This window comes from Microcaecilia unicolor, chromosome 6 (genome assembly GCF_901765095.1).
Source record: "Microcaecilia unicolor chromosome 6, aMicUni1.1, whole genome shotgun sequence".
Classification (NCBI taxonomy): Eukaryota; Metazoa; Chordata; class Amphibia; order Gymnophiona; family Siphonopidae; genus Microcaecilia; species Microcaecilia unicolor.
Window position 1 is genome coordinate 242,564,038 of NC_044036.1, and position 23,223 is coordinate 242,587,260.

Here is a 23,223-nt window from a genome sequence, read left to right on the forward strand (position 1 = left end):
AGAAAATGTTTCTTCACTCAACGTGTAATTAAACTCTGGAATTCATTGCCAGAGAATGTGGTAAAGGCGGTTAGCTTAGTGGAGTTTTAAAAAGGTTTAAAAAGGAAAATTCCATAGACATTTATTAAATGGACTTGGGGAAAATCCACTATTTCTCGGATAAGCAGTATAAAATGTTTTGTACTTTTTTGGGATCTTGTCAGGTATCTGTGACCTGGATTGGCCACTGTTGGAAACAGGATGCTGGGCTTGATGGACCTTTGGTCTTTCCCAGTATGTCAATACTTATGTACTTAACCTTTAAAGGGGACCTATGTGAGGTCATGTGACATACTCTGCAACCCTCTAGGTCAGGAGTGGGCAACCTTGGTCCTCGAGGGCCATAACCGAATCAAGTTTTCAGGATTTTCCTAATGAATAGACATGAGACCTATTTGCATACATTGAAAACAATGCATGCAAATAGATCTTCCTGAAAACTCGACTGGGTTGCGGCTCTTGAGGACCGAGATTAGCCACCCCTGCTCTTGGTTCTTGGGAGTCTGTGACCACTAAGTCATTGGTTTCCAACCTTTTCCATGTAAAAGGCTGCAAAGTGGACATGAGAAAGCTCTGGGGGGGGGGGGGGGGGGGGGGGCACCAAAAGATTTTAAGCTTACAAAGGGTCTGCACCAGCTCCAATTGATTCAGAATGCTGCAGCAACAGTCGTAGAAGGTTACAAGTGACGTGACCACACCACACCATTTTTGCAAAAACTTTATTTGCTACTAGTACAATACAGGGCTAAATTTAAAACTCTATATATGATCTTCAAGGCTCTTAAAGGAAACGGTCCCAAATACTTGAAGAACAGGATGACCCTCTACACACCTCCAAGGACACTAAGGTCCTTCTTAGGACTATCCATAACCATAACCTCTCCAAAAGACATTACACGATGTGATACCTGCAAGCGAGCCTTCTCCGGAGTAGCCCCCACAATCTGGAATACACTGCCTGAAAGGCTCCGCTTAACACAAGACTATCTCTACTTCAGAAAGTAGGTAAAAGCTTGACTTTTCAACCAGGCCTTTAAGGGAAGAAGTAACTAACTTCTTAGTCTCACACACACACACACAAGGAGTGACACAGGCTGCACATACTGCAGCAGGCCATGTTTATCCACTCCTACCCTAGCTGAGATAACATTTAATTATCTCTCTGACCTCATGTGCAACTTTCTTTATATTAGTCATCTTATTTTCTAACTCCTCTTACTCTCTTATCTATCTATATGTTCCATCTTTGCTTATACCCTACACTGTCTATTAAAATGTTCTATTATGTATTGTGTTGACATTGTAAGTAGTATACTATGCCATACTTTGTATTGTTATTTGAATATTTTTGTTGTTGTAAATGTCCATTGCTTATGTTTGATTTATTCTTATTGTACACCACCTTTGAGTGAATTCTTTAAAAAAGGCAATGTAATTTTAAATACTAACTTTGATTCTACAAGCATACCGCCATCCAACAGTGCAACATCATGCAGGTAAATGAAAGCGATGAAGGTGCACAAAACACAGCTACTACATTCCATTGCTGCCTGACAGCCCACCATGGTGCAAAGTATCACAGACCTTTTCTCTAATTTTCAAACCTATCAAGCCAATATTCAAATGGGAGGTGTATGTTCACTAGCAACCAGTAAACCCGTAATTCTACTTTTCTTAGATTTTTGGACCTGATCTGGAGCAGAGGTGCATCATTGGGAGGTTTTGCTGCTATTGCAAGTAGAGAAAAGGCCCCGTGAAGCTCCACTGGTTGCGTGTGACTGCATGGTCACGTTGATGCACACACACATGCACAGGAAGAGGCAAGTCAACTGGTATTTGCGTGCATGTATGCGCATACACATCAATGTGATCACACAGGTGCATGCGACCTATTGGAGATTCACTGGGCCTTATATCTACCCACAATAGTGGCAGATGTCACTGGATATTAGAGCTTGTAAAAATAGACTGCAGGAGCCACGTGCATGTGTGTTAGAGACCTCTACACTAAGATATGTTCTATTAAGCTGATAGCAGGTTTGCCTTCAGCTGGCACCTTGGCCATCCTTGACAAAGAATTGCCATGACTGAATCCATGATGTGGTTTTGCTGTTACTCCCATAGCTGTCTTGCATTTAACATAGTTTTTTAAATCTTCTCTTCTGTAGGCTCCATTACTGTCCATATTATAGATCCCACATTGGGAACACACAGATTATCCTGGTACATCCAAGGTGATCAAGGTCTGGACTGGCAGTACATTAAAATCCCAGTAGGAGAAAACACCAGGCGCTTTCAGGTATGGTAAGAATTCTGGCACTGCTGGTCTTTATCCTGAATGAAAGATCAGTTGTGTGAATATTACTCTATATAATTAGTTAGGGAAGCCAAATCTTACTAATCTGATAAAATTCTACAAAGATATGAAAATGTATGTTGATTGGTATTGATTGCTTGGGAACTATCTCTAATCAAGCAATAACCCCCAATCCTTTTCTCTATCCTGGGAGAGGACAAGGAAAAAGAAAACTCACAAAAGACAAAAGGTTGTAGTTAGTATATACAGAAGCTTCCAGGAGAAAGTATGGGTCACACTTAATGACAGTGAGCTTACCTAGGACTGTCTCAAATCTTTCTGGTCCTCTACTCTGTTTTATTGGCAAAAAGCATTAAGTCATGATTACAGGTCAACAGGTTTACATCATAAATCACAGGATACAAACTCTGTAAAATCAATGGCTAGGTTATATTCTGCTTACATCTGCAAATTAGAGGGGGTTCAGGACAAAGTTCAACAAGAACTTCAAGAATTCCTGTAAGGTCTATGTCCACTATAAGATTTATATGCATGAGGAACTCTGCTTGGAGCTGGTCCATGTTATTTCTGCGTGGCCATGGGTACAAAAGGCTAAAGTATAGATGTACATAAACAACCTAGTTCCTTTTTCTTTATTTCTTCTTGCATAGGTTAATATTTTTGGTAATTTATAACATCTGCTCTGGATGTAGTTGATGGTATAGCTATACAACATGCTTAACAGAGAGTGTGTGTCCTATATTATATCTCTTTTATCCTAATATTTAATTCTTAATATTCCCTTCTGAGGGATTAAAAATTAATGGAATAGGAGACATAGGGGCTCATTTTCAAAGCACTTAGACTTACAAAGTTCCATAGGTTACTATGGGCTTCTTTTACAAAGTGATTCCCATTCGGCAAATGAGAGGAAGCCCATGGGAATTGAATGGGCTTTCTCTCATTTGCCACACCGAGAATCAGTAGCGCAGCTTTGTAAAAGAAGCCCTATGTAACTTTTAAGACTAAGTGGAGGAGTGACCTAGTGGTTAGGGTGGTAGACTTTGGTCCTGAGGAACTGAGTTTGATTCCCAGCACAGGCAGCTCCTTGTGACTCTGGGCAAGTCACTTAACCCTCCACTGCCTACCACATTGAGCCTGCCATGAGTGGGAAAGCACGGGGTACAAATGTAACAAAAAATATATACCTCATTGCCCTGTTTTGGACTAGGACCTTGTTAAAAGATTAGAAACCGAAAATAGGACTTAACGGTCAGTTCTGCCAGTGGAAGAAACGATTTACTGGAATGACTCAGGCATTCATACAGGAACTGGTATTGCTTAACTTATTAACAATTTGGAAAAGGAAGCAGATTGAAGTGATCATATGTGGATAAAAATATTCAAAATTATTAAAACGGGCTGATTGTGAAGATCTGCAGAAGGATCCTGTGAGACTTGGAGACTGGGTATCTAAATGGCAGATGAAACTGAACGTAATATGCACAGGGAAAAATAATTCTAAATGTAGGTACATGACAATAGGTTCCACATTAGGAATCATCACACAGGAAAAGGATCTTGGACAACACATTGAAATCTTCAGCTCAGTAAAATGTTAGGAATTTTTGAAAAAGGAATGGAGAGCAAAACAGAGGAAATTCTAATGTCTCTGTATCAATCCACGGTACAAGCACACTTTGAGTATTGTGTGAAGATCTGGTTGACTCATCTCAAAGAAAGATATAGCCAATCTTGAAAATGTACAGAAAAGGCAACAAATATGATAAAGGGAAAAGGCTAAACAGGTTAGGGCATTTCAGCTTGGAGAAAAGACGACTGAAAGGGGACATAATAGAAATTTATAAAATCATGAGTAGGGTGGAACAGTTAACTTGTCAAACACAAAAACAAGAAGACATTCTAAGAAATTGATGACCAGCAGATTGAAAATAAATTGTGGAATTTTTTTCACTCAGTGCATAATTAAGCTGAGGAATCTGTTTCTGTAGGATGCGGTCGAGGCAACTAATATAGTAGGGTTCAAAAAAGTATTAGACTTTTCCTCCAGGAACTTGACCCTAAAAAATTGTTAGCCAGGTAGAGTTCAGAGAACCATTGCTCAACCCTGGAATTGAACTAGGACAAAGATATACTTTTTGGAATCTGTTGGGTCCATATGACCTGGATTGGCTGCTCTCAGAGACCTCACTCTGACTCAGCATGGCTTTTTTTATGAGCAGCGCACAGACACAGTGAACATGTGTGTTAGGCCTTGCTATTACTGAGATCCAAGGGAGAACAACATCAAAGGATAGGAGAAAAAAGAGAGAAGATCAAAGCCAGGAAGAGAAAGAGAGAAGCCTAAGGAGAACATAACATAAGAACATAAGTGTTGCCATACTGAGACAAACCAAAGGTCCATCAGGCTCAGTATCCTGTTTCCAACAGTGACCAATCCAGGCAAGATCCCAGAACGGTAAAACAGAATTTATGTTGCTTATTCTAGGAATAAGTAGTGGATTTTCCTAAGTCCATCCTAATAATGGCTTATTGACTATTCTTTTAGGAAATTATCTGTAACCAGAGAGGGAAAAAAAACTAAACATTTTTAAAATTCATTTTACTTGCCTGAGGCTTGGGAAGTTTGGAAGGTGTTCAGGATGGATTCCAGAGTTGGCCCCATGTTGAGGGTGGACCCAATGTGGGTGCCATGCTCCATCACGACCTGTGACAATAATAATAATAATAATAATAAAACATTATTTCTAGCCTGCTGTGTCTAAAATAATCTAAGCGGGGAACAAAAGAACAAGTTAGAAGAGGCAGGCAGGACTTTCTAGGAAAACCCTTGGCTTTCCTGAGTCCTGCTGTGAGCTGAGGAAGCAGGGTTGCCAAAAAAAAAAAAAAATTCCCACACAAAACAGCCCAAAACCCGCCCAAAAACCGCACACACCCTACCCCCGCCGTCATCAACCCCGCCCCCACTGTCATCAACCCCGCCCCTTCCGTCATCACCCCCGCCCCGCCATCATCAGCCCCGCCATCATCGTCATCGCCCCACCCAATACGTCACCAAACCCCGCCCAAAATGTCACAAACCCCGCCTCTGTCGCCATTAGCCCCACCCCCGCCGGCCGAAAAACCGCCCCAAAATCCGCACAAAAAAAAAACGAGCCCATCTAGCAACCGTGTGAGGAAGCTGCAGGGAGGTGGCATGACAATGTGGTGTGTGGTGATGTCACTGATGATTCACACACACATGCAAAAATGGAAGGGAGAGGCCCCAGAGCTCCAGGAGTTTCCTGGAGATGTCTACACCTCTGACAACCAATGAAATTTATAAAAATAATAAAAGAAGCCCCAGAGAGAAAGAGAGAGAGAGATAAAGGGTGTGTCACAATATGCATGATTGCGCAGTCGTGCATATGCAGATAAAACCCCCGTATTATGGAAATTGTGCCCAATTGGTTGCTGGAAGATGAGGGGGGGCTGTTCTGATGCCCTGAAGTCCTCTGAGTCCTGAGCATACTCAGTACAATTGGTGGAGACCTGCACTGGCACCTGCAAAAAAAATATAGAGTGTAGAATTTATGTGTTTGTGTTGCTGATTGGCTGCACAAGTCATAAAAGGGACTTAGCAAAAACAGTTGTTGATGAAGAGTAACAGAAGACATCTAAAAGTAAGGAGGTCCTGCTCAAGGTGTCTGTGTGAAAGGGTGTCCTTGTGAGAAATAAATGTGAAATTTGAAAAAAATAATAAAGAATTGAGTGAATTGGAAGTGTATGACAAATACTGAGGATTTTGAGTAAGACTAGAGTTATTTTTGAGAAGGGAAATGTATTTTTACTTCTTCTCTGAAGGGAGAATTAGCAGTTGATCTGCTTAATTAACAAAAATATTTGAAGAAATATAGCTGTGAGAAGAATTTAGCCAAATTTTGGGTATTTAAAGAAAATATTCCTGACATAAATTCTGTTGTAAGTTGGGGCCTTTTTACAACGCCATGGTAGAGGTACCGAGGCGTTGTTGCATGCCAAACTGGGACTACCATCGGACTACTACAGGAGTCCAGTGGTAGTTCCCACCCCCAACACGTGCTATTTCTGTCATGACAAAAATATTTTTTTATTTTTGTAGCACCAGGGCTTACCCTAAATAGGTGGTGGTAAGGGCTCCCCCTGGTAATAGCCGCACACCAATCCCTGTGATTAGCACAGGGCCATTTCTTTTTTTTGGCCCAAACCAACCTTTTACCCACTATGGTAAAAAGGAGGCCTTGACACACGGTAAATCCATGCACCAATGCCACCACTGTAGAACCCCTTTTACCGTAGCTTGGTAAACCCCGTTTATGGTAGGTTGGTAAAAGGGGCCCTAAAGATGTAGAAGGCACTTTGAGAGGTTTCAGAGAAGAAATAATTAGAACTGATATAGTATTGTTCCTGGAAATATATCATTATTTTCCAGCTAAAAATATTTGAAGCTGACAGAGAAAGAAACCAAACTGGCTAATAGCTTTTTGACTTATACAACACCTTCAATACTATAATACACACAGCACTTAGCTTAGGCAGGTTGGTGCGCTCTTAAACCCCGACAGGTGCCCGTTTCGTTTTCACTTTGTCAAGGGGGAGTGCCACCAAATCTGATTACTGCCTCAGAAAACTATGTGTGCTGGCTTTTGTTTTCTGAGGCAGTAATCGGATTTGGTGGCACTCCCCCTTGACAAAATGAAAACGAAACGGGGACCTGTCGGGGTTTAAAAGCGCACCAACCTGCCTAAGCTAAGTGCTGTGTGTATTATAGTATTGAGGGTGTTGTATAAGTCAAAAAGCTATTAGCCACATACGATTTTGTTAGTAGATTTAGAATGGTGGAGGCTGAGTCAATGATTAAGAAACAAACACGAACAAGCGATTCACTTGATAAGTGAGATAAACACTATCGTGTACAATATATGAGACTCTACCTCGCCTTAGTTTATTATTATAGCCCTTGTGGTTATTCTGTTTGCATTTATACACTCTGTGTATATTTTTTGTTATTTTGTACAATTGGACAGAGTGACGGTCTGCAATTGTTTGACAGTATTTCTAGGATAAGCAGCATAAAATGTATTGTACTGTTTTGGGATCTTGCCAGGTACTTGTAACCTGGATTGACCACTGTTGGAAACAGGATGCTGGGCTTGATGGATCTTCAGTCTGCCCCAGTATGGCAACACTTATGTTCTTAAGAACCTGAGAGACATTTAAATGTTTCAGAGACTGAGTTATTAAAAAAAAAATTAACATATACTTACCCAAAAAGAAAACCAGCGCTGATTCTTCACTGAAAGAAACATATTACTATTCTGAAGGAAAATAATTTAATTCTAATTGGAACTGGAAAGTAAAAATTAATACTTATCTAAACCTCTGATGTTTAATCCTCTGTAAGAATTCCATTGTGTACACACTTAGAAATAGTTCTAGTTGAATAGATAAACGCAGGATTCAGTATAGGAAAATTTTTAAGGCACATGTAAAAGGATTTTAATGTGAAGTTTTTCCCATATTTATTGAAAATATTGTTTTAGACTGAATTTTAATTGGTTTTGTTTTGTTTTACCTTATTTAATTACCCAGTGCAGTAAAACACATACTTGCACGTTATTAAGAGTCATTCCTCATTATTGAGAAACTTGTAACCAGGGGCGTATCTGAACTGCGGCGGTAGGGGGGGCCAGGGCCAGAGTGAGGGGGCACATTATAGGACCCCCCCCCCCCCGCCGCCGCCGCCGCCGCCATTGCCGATCCCCCTCCCCCCAGCCGCTACCATTGCCAACCCTCCCCCTCCGTTGCTCGCTTACCTTCGCTGGCGGGGGACCCCAACCCCCGCCAGCCGAGGTCCGCGTCCTCCTGCCGCTGCCGCTGCCGGCTGCCTTTGGTGCTTTCATTTGTCCATTGAAGCTGGCACCAACTAAAGTTTCTTTTGACTCTGACGTCGCTGCACGTTGTACGTGCAGGACGTCAGACTCAGAAAATGTTTCTGAGTCTGACGTCCTGCACGTACAACGTGCAGCGACGTCAGACTCAAAAGAAACTTTCATCGGCGCCAGCTTCAATGGACAAATGAAAGCACCAAAGGCAGCCGGCAGCGGCAGGAGGACGCGGACCTCGGCTGGCGGGGGTTGGGGTCCCCCGCCAGCGAAGGTAGGCGAGCAACGGAGGGGGAGGGTTGGCAGCGGTAGGGGGGTCCAGGGCGAAATCTGCGGGGGCCCAGGCCCCTGAGGCCCCACGCAGATACGCCCCTGCTTGTAACATCTTGTCTGATTCTATAACTCACCAACCCCCCCCCCCCCCCCCACCCCATTTACAAAGCTGCACTTGCAGCTGCTGTGCAGCAATGCCGACACAGTCCATTCAAAGTGAATGGGCTGTGTCGGCATTAGTGCACCAGCAAGGGCAAATTATTCCAACAGTTTTCAACCAGTTTTCCCTGAACACATTTTGTTCTGAGGTGGTTGGGGATTTTCTTTTGTAGCACCTATCCTCACTGCCCCCTTTTTACAAAGCCGTACTAATGGCTGCCGGTGCAGTAATGCTGACACAGCCCATTCAAAGTGATTGGGCTGTGTTGGCATTACCGTGCTGCTTTGTAAAAGGGGGGGGGGAGGGTGAGAGAACACCTGGTCAGAGGTATTGGCCATGACTGAGATGCGCTAAAGACTGAGGTGTTCTTCCCAGGAGAGGGAAGGCTATATATATATCCAAACATTTTTAAACACTGTTAAACTAACCGCTTTTACCACATTTTCTGGCAACGAATTTGAGTTGAATTACTCATTGAGTGAAGAAATATTTTCTCCAATTTGTTTTAAATTTACTACTTAGTAACTTTGTTACTACTTAGTAGCTTCGTTGCATGCCCCCTATTTTTAGAAAGAGTAAACAAGCGATTCACATCTACCTGTTCCACTTCACTCAGTATTTTATAGAGAGAAGTGGGAAAAAGATAAGATCCTGAAGGGAAGAAGACAGGAATGTGATGAGGAAGCTGGAAAAGTAGCTGTAGTGAAGGGAAGACAGAGAGAGAAGAGGAGAAGAAATGACAGGAACTGAAAGGAGGAAGAAGAGAGTCTGAAAGAGAGACAAATTTTATTTATTTATTTATTTATTTATTTATCTTATTTCCAGTGTTTGTAGTTCATCTGTACCTGTTCAGTTCAAGGATGGATCACAATTACTTAAGAGCTGGCCTAATCATGACCAGGAATTACAGAGGATTGGAGGGCTGAATCTGAAGAAGAAGAGGGCAGGGGAAAGAGTATATAGGAACGTAGAGATTATTATCATTTTTTAATTCCCTAAGCTGCTTCTTAGGCAATTTCCAAGGATTTCAGGTAGGTTGGGCTGGGGAAGGCAGGAGAAGAAATATGGCAAAAGAAAATAGGGGCAGTGAGGGAAACAAGTGTCAGGGAAAAGAGGAAAAGAATTACAGGTGATGGAGAAAAGAGAAGAAAAAAATGAAAGATTGCTCAAGTTATAGGTAGGACACTGGAAGAGTGGCAGATATGGAGGAAGGGACAAGAAGATGGAGAAAAGAGTAGGATCTATCTAATCCATGTACTACTGTTCCTGACAGTAAATCATCTTGAAGTGTGGCACTAAAGAAGTCTATGACTCATAGTTTAGGATTTGTATTGAACTGATCCATATGGACTGCAGGATTCTGTACAGAAGAGCTATTTTTGATCTGATGAGGTATGAATGGAGTGCTGTGGACAAAAAGTTTATACCATCTCTCTCTCTTTTTGCAGGTAGAGCTGGCCAGCTCTGCAGATTCCTCTATCATTGCTGTGGATGACATTCTGTTTGTTGACTGTCATCCGAACACCTCTCTCAGTGAGGAAGGTATTTACCAGTGCACTAGCACAGAATGGCAGTGGGATCAGCACTTATACACACACACACACACACACACACACACACACACACACACATATATATATGCTAATTCCAATGACACATACGTGCACAAAGTTCCCCCTGCCTCTGGGAAGGTATAACTTTATGTAGGAACTTTTGGGAAGGTAATTTTATAAAAGACACATCTAGGGGCATAATCGAAAGGGGCGCCCAAGTTTTCCTGAGGATGTCCTCGCAGGACGTCCCGGCAAAGAAACCCGTATTATCGAAACAGGATGGGCGTCCATCTTTCGTTTCGATAATACGGTCGGGGACGCCCAAATCTGGAAATTTAGGTCAACCTTAGAGATGGTCGTCCCCAATTTTCGGCGATAATGGAAACCGAGACGCCCATCTCAGAAACGACCGCCCCCCCTGACATGCCAGGACACCAACCGGGCACCCTAGGGGACACTGCAGTGGACTTCAGAAATTGTTCCCAGGTGCATAGCTCCCTTACCTTGTGTGCTGAGCCCCCCAAAACTCACTCCCCACAACTGCACACCACTGCCATAGCCCTAAGGGGTGAAGGGGGGCACCTACATGTGGATACAGTGGGTTTCTGGTGGGTTTTGAAGGGCTCACATTTACCACCACAAGTGTAACAGGTGGGGGGGGGGGGTGGGCCTGGGTCCGCCTGCCTGAAGTGCACTGCACCCACTAAAACTGCTCCAGGGACCTGCATACTTCTGTCAGGGAGCTAGGTATGACATTTGAGGCTTGCATAGAAGCTGGTAAAAATATTTTTAAAGTTTTTTTTTAGGATGGGAGGGGGTTGGTGACCACTGGGGGAGTAACGGGAGGTCATCCCTGATTCCCTCCGGTTGTCATCTGGTCAGTTCGGGCACCTTTTTGAGGCTTGGTCGCAAGAAAAAATGGGCCAAGTAAAGTCGCCCAAGTGTTCGTCAGGGACGCCCTTCTTTTTTCCATTATCGGTCGAGGACGCCCATGTGTTAGGCACGCCCCAGTCTCGCCCTCACTGCGCTTCCAACATGCCCCCATGAAATTTGGTCGTCCCCATGACAGAAAGCAGCTGAGGATGCCCAAAATCAGCTTTCGATTATGCCGATTTGTGCGACCCTGGGAGAAGGACGCCCATCTCCCGATTTGTGCCAAAAGATAGACGCCCTTCTCTTTCGAAAATAAGCCTGATAGGCACATATGTTGTTTTATAGGACAGGAGCAACAAATGCACCTATGTGCCTTCCTTGTTAGCAGAATTCAAGGAGGCTAACAAACTGGGTAACATAATTCTGTTAGCAGAAATCAGGGAGGCTGACAAACCGGGTGCACAATAATAATGGATGATTTCAGTTACCCAAAGATTGATTGAGTAAATGTAATATCATGGCATGCTAGGGAGGTAATGTTCCTAGATGAAATCAAGGATGGCTTTATGGAGCAGCTGGTTCAAGAACCAACAAGAAGGGAAGCAATTCTTGACTTGGTCCTTATTGGAGCTCATGATCTAGTGCAGGAGGTAATGATGATGGGGCCACTTGATAACTTTGATCATAACATGATCAAATTTGATAAAATAACTGGAGTAAATACACACAGGAAATCCAATATGTTAGATTTAACTTTCAAAAAGAAGACTATGATAAAATGAGGAGCAGCTGCAAAGGTGAAAACTTTGCTTTAGGCGTGGATGTTATTCAAAAATACCATCCTGGAAGCCTAGACTAAACATATTCCACCTATTAAAAAAGGCAGCAGAAAGGCCAAACAACAGCCAGCATCGTTATAAAGTAAGGTGAAGGAAGCTTTTACAGCTAAAAGAACATCCTTCAGAAAATGTAAGAAGGATCCATCTGAAGATAATAGGAAACAGCATAAGGAATAGCAAGTCAGATGCAAAGCACTGATAAGGAAGGCAAAGAGAGATTATAAAAAGATTTCATTGGAGGCAAACACACACAATAAAAATATTTTTTAGGTATATTAGAAGCAAGAAGCCGATAAAAGAATCAGTTGGACCACTAGATAACCAAGGGGTAAAAGGGGAACTCAAGGACGACAAGGCCATAATGGAGAGACTAAATTAATTCTTTGCTTCGGTCTTCACTGAGGAAGATTTGGGGGAGATACCAGTACCAAAAATGGTATTCAATGGTGATGAGTCAGAGGAACTGAAACACACCTCAGTAAATCTGAAAGATATAATGGGGCAATTTGATAAATTAAAGAGTAGAAAATTGCCTGGACCAGATGGTATACATCCCAGAGTACTGACAGAACTAAAAAATGACCTTGCAGAGCTATTGTTAGTAATATGTAATTTATCATTAAAAATAAGCATGGTTCTGGAAGATTAGAGGGTGGCAAATGTAACGCCAGTTTTTAAAAAGGGTTTTAGATGTGATCCTGGAAATTATAGACTGATGAGCTTGGCATCTGTGCCAGGCAAAATGGTAAAGAAGAACAAAATTACTGAATTACTGTGTATCTGGATTCTCAAAAGGTGTTTGACAAAGCATCTCATGAATGACTCCATGAAATTAGGAAGTCATGGGACACGAGACAGTGTCCTAGTTTGGATTAAGAACTGGTTAAAAAATAGGAAACAGAAAGTAAATAGTGGGGTTCCCAGGGGTCTGTGCTGGGACTGCTGCTTTTTAATGTATTTATAACTGATCTAGAAATGGGAATAACTATGAGGCAATTAAATTTGCTGATGAAACAAAGTTATTTAAAGTTGTTAAATTGTTGGAAAAACAATGCAAGAAGACCTTATGAGACTGGACATCCAAATGGCAGATGACATGTAATGAGAACAAGCGCAAAGTGATGCATGTAGGAAAGAGGAACCCAAACTATAGCTAAGTGATGTAAGGTTCCACATTAGGAGTCACAGCCAAGGAAACGGATCCAGATGTCATTGTTGATGATATGTCGAAACCCTCTGCTCAGTGTGCAGTGGCAGCTAAGTAAGCAAATAGAATGTTAGCCATTATTAGGAAAGGAATGGAGAACAAAACTGAGAACATTATAATGCCTTTGTATCACTCCATGGTGCGACCACACCTCGACTATTATGTGCAGTTTTGGTCACCGCATCTTAAAAAAGGTATAGAAGAATTAGAAAAGGTACAGAGAAGGGTGACAAAAAAGTTAAAGGGGTTAGGGCTACTTCCCTTTGTTAAAGAGGCTAGGGCTTTTCAGCTTGGAGAAGAGACGGCTGAGGGGAGATATGATACAAGTCTATAAAATACTGAGTGAAGCAGAAATGGTAGACCTGAATCTCTTGTTTACTCTTTCCAGAAATAGAAGGTCTAGGGGGTACACAATGAAGCTACTAAGTAGTAAATTTAAAAGAAATCCAAGAAAATAATTCTTCACTCAACTTGTAATTAAACTCTGAAATTCATTGCTGTCACAAACCTGGAGTGTTACTTGTGAAGCCAGACATACGCGCCCATGACGTTGTGGATCCAAATGCTACACACGTAGATCCCTTTCCTCCAGTGTGCCTACATTCCGGCGCATCTATAGTCTGGGCGCGTCTACAGTTTGAGTGCGCCTACATTCCGGCACATCTACAGTCTGGGTGCATCATTCCAGCATGCCTACAGTCTGGGCATGTACCTACGGGCAAGCCTACAGTGACGTCAGACGCCTTCAGCTTAAAACCAGGAACCTTTCACTGTCACTTTGCCTTGGCTACTACCTTATTGGATTGAGCTGGCACATTTCTTCTTGCTGACTTGACCTGACTTGACCTGTGCCTGAACCTGACTCAGCTTATTGGATTGCCACCTGACGACCTGTGCCTGAACCTGACTCTGCTTATTGGATCGCCGTCTGCCTTGACCTGTGCCTGAACCTGACTCTGCTTTTTGGATTGCTACCTGCCTTCACTTGTGCCTGAACCTGACTCTGCTTATTGGATCGCCACCTGCCTTGACCTGAGTCTGAACCTGACACTGCCTTTTGGACCGCTGCCTGCCTAGACCTGCTTGAACCCAGTCCTTCCTGGGTAGTCTCTCCTGGCCCTTTTTCCCTCTAAGTCCTGCTGGCCGCCTGAACCTAGGGGCTCAACCTCTGGGGAACGGCAGTCACCGCAGGTGAAGCCTTGGGCCTATCCGACTGCCTGCTGGGACCGATTCCTTGCCTTTGGGCCTGGTTCTCTGCTCTGGGATCGGCATAAGGGCTCACATCATGGGTCTGTGTCCGATATTCAAGTGACCGACCGAAAAAGACCGTGACAATTGCCAGAGAATGTGGTAAAAGCAATTAGCATAGCAGGGTTTAAAAAAAGGTTTGGATAATTTCCTACAAGAAAAGTCCATAAGCCATTATTAAGATGGACTTGGGAAAATCCACTACTTTTTTTCTAGGATAAGCAGCAGAAAAACCTTTTACTCTTTTGCTATATTGCCAGGTACTTGTGACCTGGATTAGCCACTGTTGGAAACAGGATGCTAGACTTGATAGATCTTTGGTCTGTCCCAGTATGGCAAGGCTTATGTTCTCATGTTCTTGTTGTATTATAAAATGAATCACCTCCCCTCTGCTACCCTACCTTCTAGATAATTATAGAATTGCCCACCTTAATGAAAAGAATGTGTGTACTTTTCACTATGCGGACTCTGCCAAATTTTCAAAGGAAAAGCAGTTGTATGCTTTCACTTTGCATATATACGTACACCTGTTATTGGATGTGCACAATCTTTTGGCAGTAAAACATGCATGCCTACTACTACTACTATTTAGCATTTCTATAGCGCTACAAGGCGTACGCAGCGCTGCACAAACATAGAAGAAAGACAGTCCCTGCTCAAAGAGCTTACAATCTAATAGACTGATATTCAAAAGAAACAGAGCTCCTAGTTTATGCTCCTAAATTTGTGCCCTATTTTTAGCCACATATAGGTGCCTAAGAAAGGCATTTCAAAAAGGACATCCAGCTCAGAATAAGGACATCCAGGTCAGTACATCACTGGTGGTGTAAACTAAAGTATGTAGTGCAGCAGGATTTAACAGTTTCTTCAACAAACATAATCTATGAAGAGCCAGAAAGCCTTGCTGTAATACTTTTGAAACTTGTTTGTGGAAAGAAAGAGAAGTATCAAAGATGGCACTGAGATACCTAAAGGAATCGACTATTCGCATTGGGGAGTCAAATAAAATAGGGGTGGTAATAGGGTTAATTGAACAGCCAGTGAGCCAGCAGGCCACCGTTTTTTGTGGATTGAGCACCAGCTTGTGATTAAAGAACCAGGTTGTCATTGCTTTGAGGCAGACCTGGAGCTTAGAGAAATCAGAAGAAGAATGAGAAACCAGATAGACCAATAAAATGTCATCAGTATATGAGGAAATTGCATGATCCTGAATAAGCATAAGCAGGGAGCTGAGGAAAAAATTGAAAAGCAAAGGTGAGAGAACAGAACCTTGTGGACACCACACATGAGTGGATGAGATGATGAGGTAGAGGAAGAGGTCTTGACTGAGAAAGTTCGGTCCGAAAGAAAAGAGGAGAACCATCAAGAACCATGCCTGAGATCCCAAATTCAGAAAGTTGAGGGTGGTCAATAAGATCATAACAACCTTACCAGTTTCAAAAGTGGAGTGAACTTCACTCAAAGAGCTATAATAATGGTCTCGGTACTGTGGTCTATTCAAAAGCCAGGCTGTCTGGGGTGTAATGCGAGAACTTGGTCAGGGTAAACTGATTAATACTGCAGAATATCCACATTTAGTACCTAAACCAAAACCAGCTAATCTGTGGGCAGTCTAGGGGTAGAGTCGGCACTTATACAGTTAAGTACATAACTACATAAATAGGACCACATAAACTCAGTCCTATCTTTATGCAGTTTACCTTATGCAATTAAGTACTCAATATTGCACTTAACCGCATAAGTTTCAGCCAGCCATGTATGCCTGGATATTCAATGCCAGTGCCCAGACATGGCCTGGCATTGAATATCTAAGAATAATGCTGCTGCCAGCTGAATATTTACTCCATAATAACAGGAAAATTGTTATGTGGAGGGCAGATAGGCTGTTGGAATTTCACTTTTTAAACTTTGTTGAGTGCAGTAGCCAAACAGATTAATTTTAATGGTCAACCTGTAAAGCAATGATTCCATGTTCCAGCACTTTCCAGTTCCTGATTTTCTTTCTTTCTGATGCTGTAGTCTCTTGTAACTTTGAAATGGGCTCCTGTGACTGGTACCAAGACCAGAGTGATGATTTTGACTGGGCACGAGACAATGGACGTGGTGCTGTATTTTCAAGCCACAGACCTGGGTTTGATCACACCTTGAGCACAGGTATGTAAACCTGCCAAAACCAGGTAAACACATTCATTGGATTATTACAGAGATGCCAAACCTTACTCATTATGAGTATGTCACACTCATTTGAAGGCTCTCCCACACTCGTACTCTGAGCTCCTTCTTTTACTCATTAGGAAGGTGTTGCACTTATTTGAAAGCTTTCTTACTCTCACACACCCTGAGGCCATTATTTCACTCATTAGCTCATTTGAAGGCTATCTCACACTTTGAACCTCTTCTCTCACTCAGTAGGAATGTGTCTCACTCATTTGAAGCTTCTATCATAATCACACCCTGAGTCCTTTCTTTTAATCAGTAGTGTGTCACACTCATTTGAAGGCTCTCTTACTCTCACATTCTGTGAGCCTCTTTTCCTCACTCATTAGGAGCATGTCATATGACACACCCATTTGTAGATTTTCTCACTCTCACTCTTTGAACCCTTTCTCTCACTCAGTAGGAAAGTGTCTCACTCATTTGAAGCTTCTGTCACACTCACACTTTGAGCCCTTTCTTTTACTCTCTGAGCCCCATACCTCATTTCAGCAGCTTGAATAAAGAGCTTTGTATTAGCCTCAGGTAGGCATGCTGCTTTATTTCCTCAATTTTGCACACAGCTATTGTAAATCCCTGTGACACTAGTCTGCTATTGAGATAGACATGGGAGAAGCCACTGTTTGCCCTGGGATTAGTAGCATGGAATCTTGTTACTATCTGGGATTCTGCCAGGTACTTGTGACCTGGATTGATGGACCATCAATCTGACACAGTATGGCTTTTCTTATGTTATGTATTATCCATATTGCTCTATAGAGGGTGCTCTTGCCTTTGAGTCACGTGTATGCATTTTCAGATGAACAATGGGTCTTGGGCTAATGCCTAGGGTAGAATCAGGAAATGGAAAAGGGTGAAGGACTAGGATGTTGTGTTGCTAAGGTGCAGTTCTGCAGATGAAACACACACCCCAGTTTTTTAATATTACGATCAATGTTGACTTCAATCACTGACTGCAATGTTTACATTTATACCTGAATTTTCAGCACTGGTCTCTACCTGGATACCAGCACTAAATACCTGGGTATAAAGTGGCTGCCTGAAGCGATCTAGGTACCACTGATATTCAGCACCAGACCATTAATTTTCAATGGCATTATCTGGATATTGCCACTGAAAATCAGTGGCTGGCTCTGTGAATGGCACTTATCCCATAAAAACCAGGGTTTAGCTTTCAAAGAGCTGGAGATGCATATAGTTGTGGTTGATTTCCACTTTCCCTACTTGGAATGATATTTAGCAATGTTTTGAGCTGCCACCTTCTGCTTTATCATATTCTAGAAGTTTCCAAGAGTTTCTGATTGGATTTCTGTATGTTCAAGACTGTGTTTTTATTAGAAGATTTAAATGAATGCATTTTAAGATCCAGCTGTGTTTTCCATTCACCGGGGAAGTATGCTCTAGTTCTGATAAATCAGAGTGATCGGGTTTGACGAATTTATTTTTGCCAAAATGCTGTCTCTGCACTAGGTTTCACTGTCAGCTAGAACGGACAATGCTGGAGATGGTGCTTCTCTGTCCATACTCTTCCTGTCCAGGGTGCTTTGATAAAGTTGCCTCTTATACTGTTGGTTATTTATGAGAGGTTGACTGCAGTCAGTGTCCACCAATTCACTTCATGTAAGCCATCTGCAAACTCTTAGCTAGTAAAATGATCTGAAGGTTAGTAGCCAAGTCAAATCTGAATTAGTGACCTATGTGTGAACTGTTCCATGTTTCTGCATGAACCTAGTATTTCTACATCTCTCTGCATTTTTAAAGGTTACTTCTTGTATGTTGACAAAAAAGTAAAACGTGGCTGGACAGCACGATTCATTGCACATCTAATATCGTCAGAAGTAAAAATGCAGTGCCTCTCATTCTGGTATCACATGTATGGACCTCACATTGGTAAGTGCCATCCCTGGCTTAGGGTTGAATCTCATGTGGGCATGGCAGTTGTGACCTTCTTACACTGTGTTCTTCTGCTTAAAGTACAATTTTTAGGAGCTATGAAAGAGGCAGCTTGACTAATTGCTGGTGTAAAATTACAGTGAAGGCATTTGCTGGTTAGGTGTCTTAAAACTATTATCTCTAGTCTGTACCAAGCAGCAGAGGCAGTCTGAGACCTGAATTTATTACTCATTTACACCAGTAAAGTTCCTCTTTAAAAAGAAGTATCTTCTATTCTTTTTTCCCATTCCCAGTGCTGGCTTAACCAATAGGCAGACTACATGGTCACTTAAGTCATCAGTTTTGTTTTTTGGTTTTTTTTCTGTGTGTGGGGGGGGGGGGGGGGGGGCAGCAAAGAGTAGCTGCAGAACAATAAGTCCTGTTAGACACACAAACTCAAAGAACCATCAATGTATACTTTTATCCACAGGGAGATAGATAGATAGATAGATAGATAGATAGATAGATAGATAGATAGATAGATAGATAGATAGATAGATAGATAGATAGATAGATAGATAGATAGATAGATAGATAGAGAACGGGTGATGTTAGGGTGATCAGAATTGCTGAACTTATCAAAATCTCAGGAAGGGGGTGCCAGGGCCTGAAAGTTAATTAAGGAGGAGTGCAAGACTAAAGGTTTGCCTAGGGAAGTGTTCTTTATTGCAAGGCCCTGGTGCCAGTGGTGGCCCCCACTGACCCCAGCTGTGGCTCCCTACTTCCATAGCATCCATACCAGACCAGTCCAGAACCTATGGGTTATGTCCGTCAACCAGCAGATGAAGACAGAGAAAAAAAATAGTTCTGTGTGAGTCGTCTGTTAAGGGCACTGTGCGGCCTTAGAATGATGAGTATTTCTCTGTCTCTAGCAGATGGGACGGATGAACCGTGCAGCTGCTGGACTGTTTCTGAGAAGCTCCTGACCCAGTAGATCATAGGAATTCCACATTTGAGTTTATGCTCCATTTTAAAATAAATAAATAGAGAAGAGGTGAAAGCGGTCTTGAAGCAGGTTTTTTTTACTGATGTTCCTGGATGAATTGAAAAGTTTATTCTGGTTGAGCATGAGGTGGTCATAATTAAGTTTCAGATCTTAATTTAGGTATTTGAATAAGCAACATTTTTTAAAGAGAGCTGAGGGGATAACACAGTGGAGTCTGGGTCCCCTGAAACCCCTCTCCCCCTGCACTTCTCATGGCTGAATTTCTTTCTGCAATAATCCTGCACTAGATGAGAAATTACTTCTACATGGTACCTGTGGAAATATTTTTGTTGTGGCTAGTCCTGAGGGAACTCAGATTCTAAGCCTCAAATCAATGTTGCTATGCACAGGGCCAGTGTTAGACATGCTGGGGCCCAGGGCAGAAATTAAGGAGGCGACCCCCAATCCCCAGCCTCCTCCCTCGATTTCCCTACCCATCATTACTACCACACATAAAGCTACCTTAAATGACTTCTTCATACACAAAACACAGACAAACCCTCACCAAATACAGAACAGGGGATCACAGATTAGAAATGTGAACTCCAGAATGGAACTGGGAACCCCAAGAAGTTAAACTCGGCAAGTACTGCAACACTGGAGAAATAAAAATAGAAATGCACTTCATTTTCTACTGAACATAATCAGTAGCATAACCACGAAGTGGGGGGGGGAGGGGAGAGGACTTAGACCCCCCCCCCCAGATTAACATCTCCCTTACTGTGGCTGGTGGGGCTCCCCAAGCCTCACCAGCTGACCACCTCCTTCCCCTCCTCAAGTCCAGCAATCTGAAGTCTCCAAGCTCTTTAGCTAGCAGCAGTATTTCAGAGCTGCTTCCCCCACCACCACCACACACACACCTTGCTCGTCTTTCACACATTCATGAAATCTGAACATGTGTGTTGGGGGGCTGCAGAGCTTGGAGATTTCTGGCTGCCAGACTGGAGGAGGAGGCTTCAATTGGTGGGGCATGGGGGATCCCCACCAGTGCAAGTATTTATATTTTGCATTCTAGTAGGGAGAAAATTTGGTGCCCACCCATTTTGGGCTCAAGCCCCCTCCCTCCCCCTAATCAGCCATCTGGCTATACCACAGAATATAATACAAAACCATCTGTGATGCACATATCCCAAAGTTAACATATTCCAGTTAATAAATTCAAAATAAAACACATTTTCTACCTTTGTTGTCTGGACATTTTATTTTTTCATCATCTTGGTCCCAGTTTCACTTTTTCAGCTTTCTTCTCTATCTTTTGCTAATTCTCTTTCCAGTGTCTGCTTTCCATTTTGATTTTCTCCTCGCTTGTTCAATTCCCTCACTACACCTGTCTCTAACATATTGATTTTTCCCTTTCAGTTATTTCTTCTGTAGCCTAGTGGTTAGTGCAGTGGACTTTGATCCTGGGGAACTGGGTTCAATTCCCACTACAGCTCCTTGTGACTGTGGGCAAGTCACTTAACCCTCCATTGCCCCAGGTACAAAATAAGTACCAGTATATATGTAAACCACTTTGAATGTAGTTGCAAAATACCACAGAAAAGCAATATATCATTTCCCTTTCCCTTCCCTTTTCTGCCTCTGTCCACTCAAATTTCACTCTCTCTAGCTCACACTTCTTCTTTTTAATTTTCAGCTACCTAACAATTTTCCATCTCCTCTCAGTCCCCAGCTCTCCCATTTCCCATCTCACTCATTTCCCAACCTTCTAGTCCCTTCCATCTACTCCCCATTACCACATTTCTACCTCTGTACTGACTGTTCACCTCTCACTTCTTGCCACATCCTTTTTGATTCTCCCACATGGTTCCACCATTTCCAGAATCTCCTCTCCCTCTCTCTATTCTTGTAGCCCGCCCCAATCTCATTGCATAATATCTCCCTGTCCCTTTCCCTCCACCCCCACCACGGGTCCATCTCTCCTCCTCTCTCTCTCCACCCCATGGTCCAACATTACTCTCTCTCTCTCTCTTTTCTGTTTTTCTTCCCTCCCTTCTTGATGTAGCATGTATTTCCTCCCTCAATCTCATTGTTCAGCATCTATCTCTCCCTTCTACCTCCAGACTCAATATTTCTCCATCTCTCTTCTCTCCCTCCCTTCCCCAGTTCCAACTTCTTTCTCCTTCTTCCTGAATGCCCTCCCATTCAGCATCTCTCCTTCCTTCCACACCACCCCGGGTCCACCATCTCTCCCTTTTTCTTTGTAACTGCCCTCCCATCTAATATTTATTTTTGTTACATTTGTACCCCGTACTTTCCCACTCATGGCAGGCTCAATGCGGCTTACATATTGTATATAGGTACTTATTTGTACCTGGGGCAATGGAGGGTTAAGTGACTTGCCCAGAGTCACAAGGAGCTGCCTGTGCCTCTGCACCACCCCCAGGTCCACCATCTCTTCCTTTCTTTTCCCAACTGCCCTCCCATCAAGTATCTCTGTCCCTCTCCTTCCACACCCTGAGTCCAACGTCTTTCCCTTTCTCTTGCCTCCTTCCATACTACTGTCCATCATCTCTCTCCCTCTCTTCTTCCAAGCCCATTATTTCTTCCCTTTCACCTCCCCCACCACACATTCCAGCATCTACCCTTCTCTTTGAACCCTACCTCCCCCTCAGTTTAGTTCAAAAACAGCTGCTCCAGGGTGACCCCCCCATGGGCTGCATGTCTTTCCCTTCTCTCCACCCCAGTCCGGCATCTTCCTCACCTTCCCGGTCTAGCTTAAAAATGTTTTTTTTCTATGCAGAGAGTTTCTGGCATGGGAACGATTGAAACATGTTACTTTTGGCAAAATTAGGCCTCCTCGGCACTCTTTCTCTGCCTTCTACCGCGGCCAGTCCGCCCAATCTCTGACACAACTTCCTGTTTCTGCTTGGGCAGACTGCGCAGCAGAGGAAGTTGTGCCAAGGATGCCGAATTTCGCAGAAGGCAGCATGTTTCTCAAGTGTTCCCGTGCCAGAAACCCTCTGCTTAGAAAAAAATATTTTTAAGCTAGACCAGGAAGCTGAGGGAGACATCGGATGGGGGTAGAGAGAAGGGGAGGACATGCTAGCCCACGGGGGCCCGCTGGTGCTGTGGGGCCCAAGGCAACTGCCCTGTTTGCCCCACCTAACGCTAGCTCTGCTGAGGACCTTGAAAATCAAATTTAGCCCTGTAAGGTATTGGTAGCCAGTGTGGCTTTTGCAGGAAGGGTGTGATGTGATCATTCCACTTCCAGCCTTCTATCAGTCGTGCTGCAGCATTCTGAATTAGTTGGAGCTAATACAAACTCTTTTTGGTTTGGCTAGTGTACAGGGCATTACAGTAGTCTAGTTGTGATGTTATCATGGCATGGACCACTGTGGTCAAACTCATCTTTTCAATATATGGAGACAGATTTTGTAACTGCCGTAGGTGATAGAGACAATTTTTTAAGGTTGTCTGAATTTGTGGGATCAAAATCTAGCAGTATCCCAAGATTCTGTGATTTTAGGGGGAGTTCATAGTTCCCAAAAGGTATTTTGACGTTGGGTTTTTGTTCGCTTATGTTTGGTACCCAAAGCATCTCTGTTTTATTTGGGTTCAGGCCAGTGGTGTGCTGGTAAATGTTTAACAACAGGCTCTCTCCCCGATCCCCCTCTGCGCCCCCCCCCCCCCCAAATTGCAGAGCTGGCTATAGCCGTGGAGAGAGCCTGGGGGGGGGG

At 43.0% G+C, this 23,223-nt stretch overlaps 1 protein-coding gene across 1 annotated transcript in view; it reads left to right on the forward strand.

Moving 5' to 3' along the window:
- Positions 1-23,223, forward strand: part of MAMDC4 (MAM domain containing 4) — a 510,080-nt gene that overhangs the window by 244,296 nt on the left and 242,561 nt on the right. Inside the window, exons 15-18 of the mRNA XM_030206971.1 lie at positions 2,208-2,338; positions 10,141-10,234; positions 16,432-16,566; positions 18,388-18,516. Of these exons, the coding sequence (XP_030062831.1) occupies positions 2,208-2,338; positions 10,141-10,234; positions 16,432-16,566; positions 18,388-18,516 (489 nt within the window). The remainder of the gene's footprint in view (positions 1-2,207; positions 2,339-10,140; positions 10,235-16,431; positions 16,567-18,387; positions 18,517-23,223) is intronic.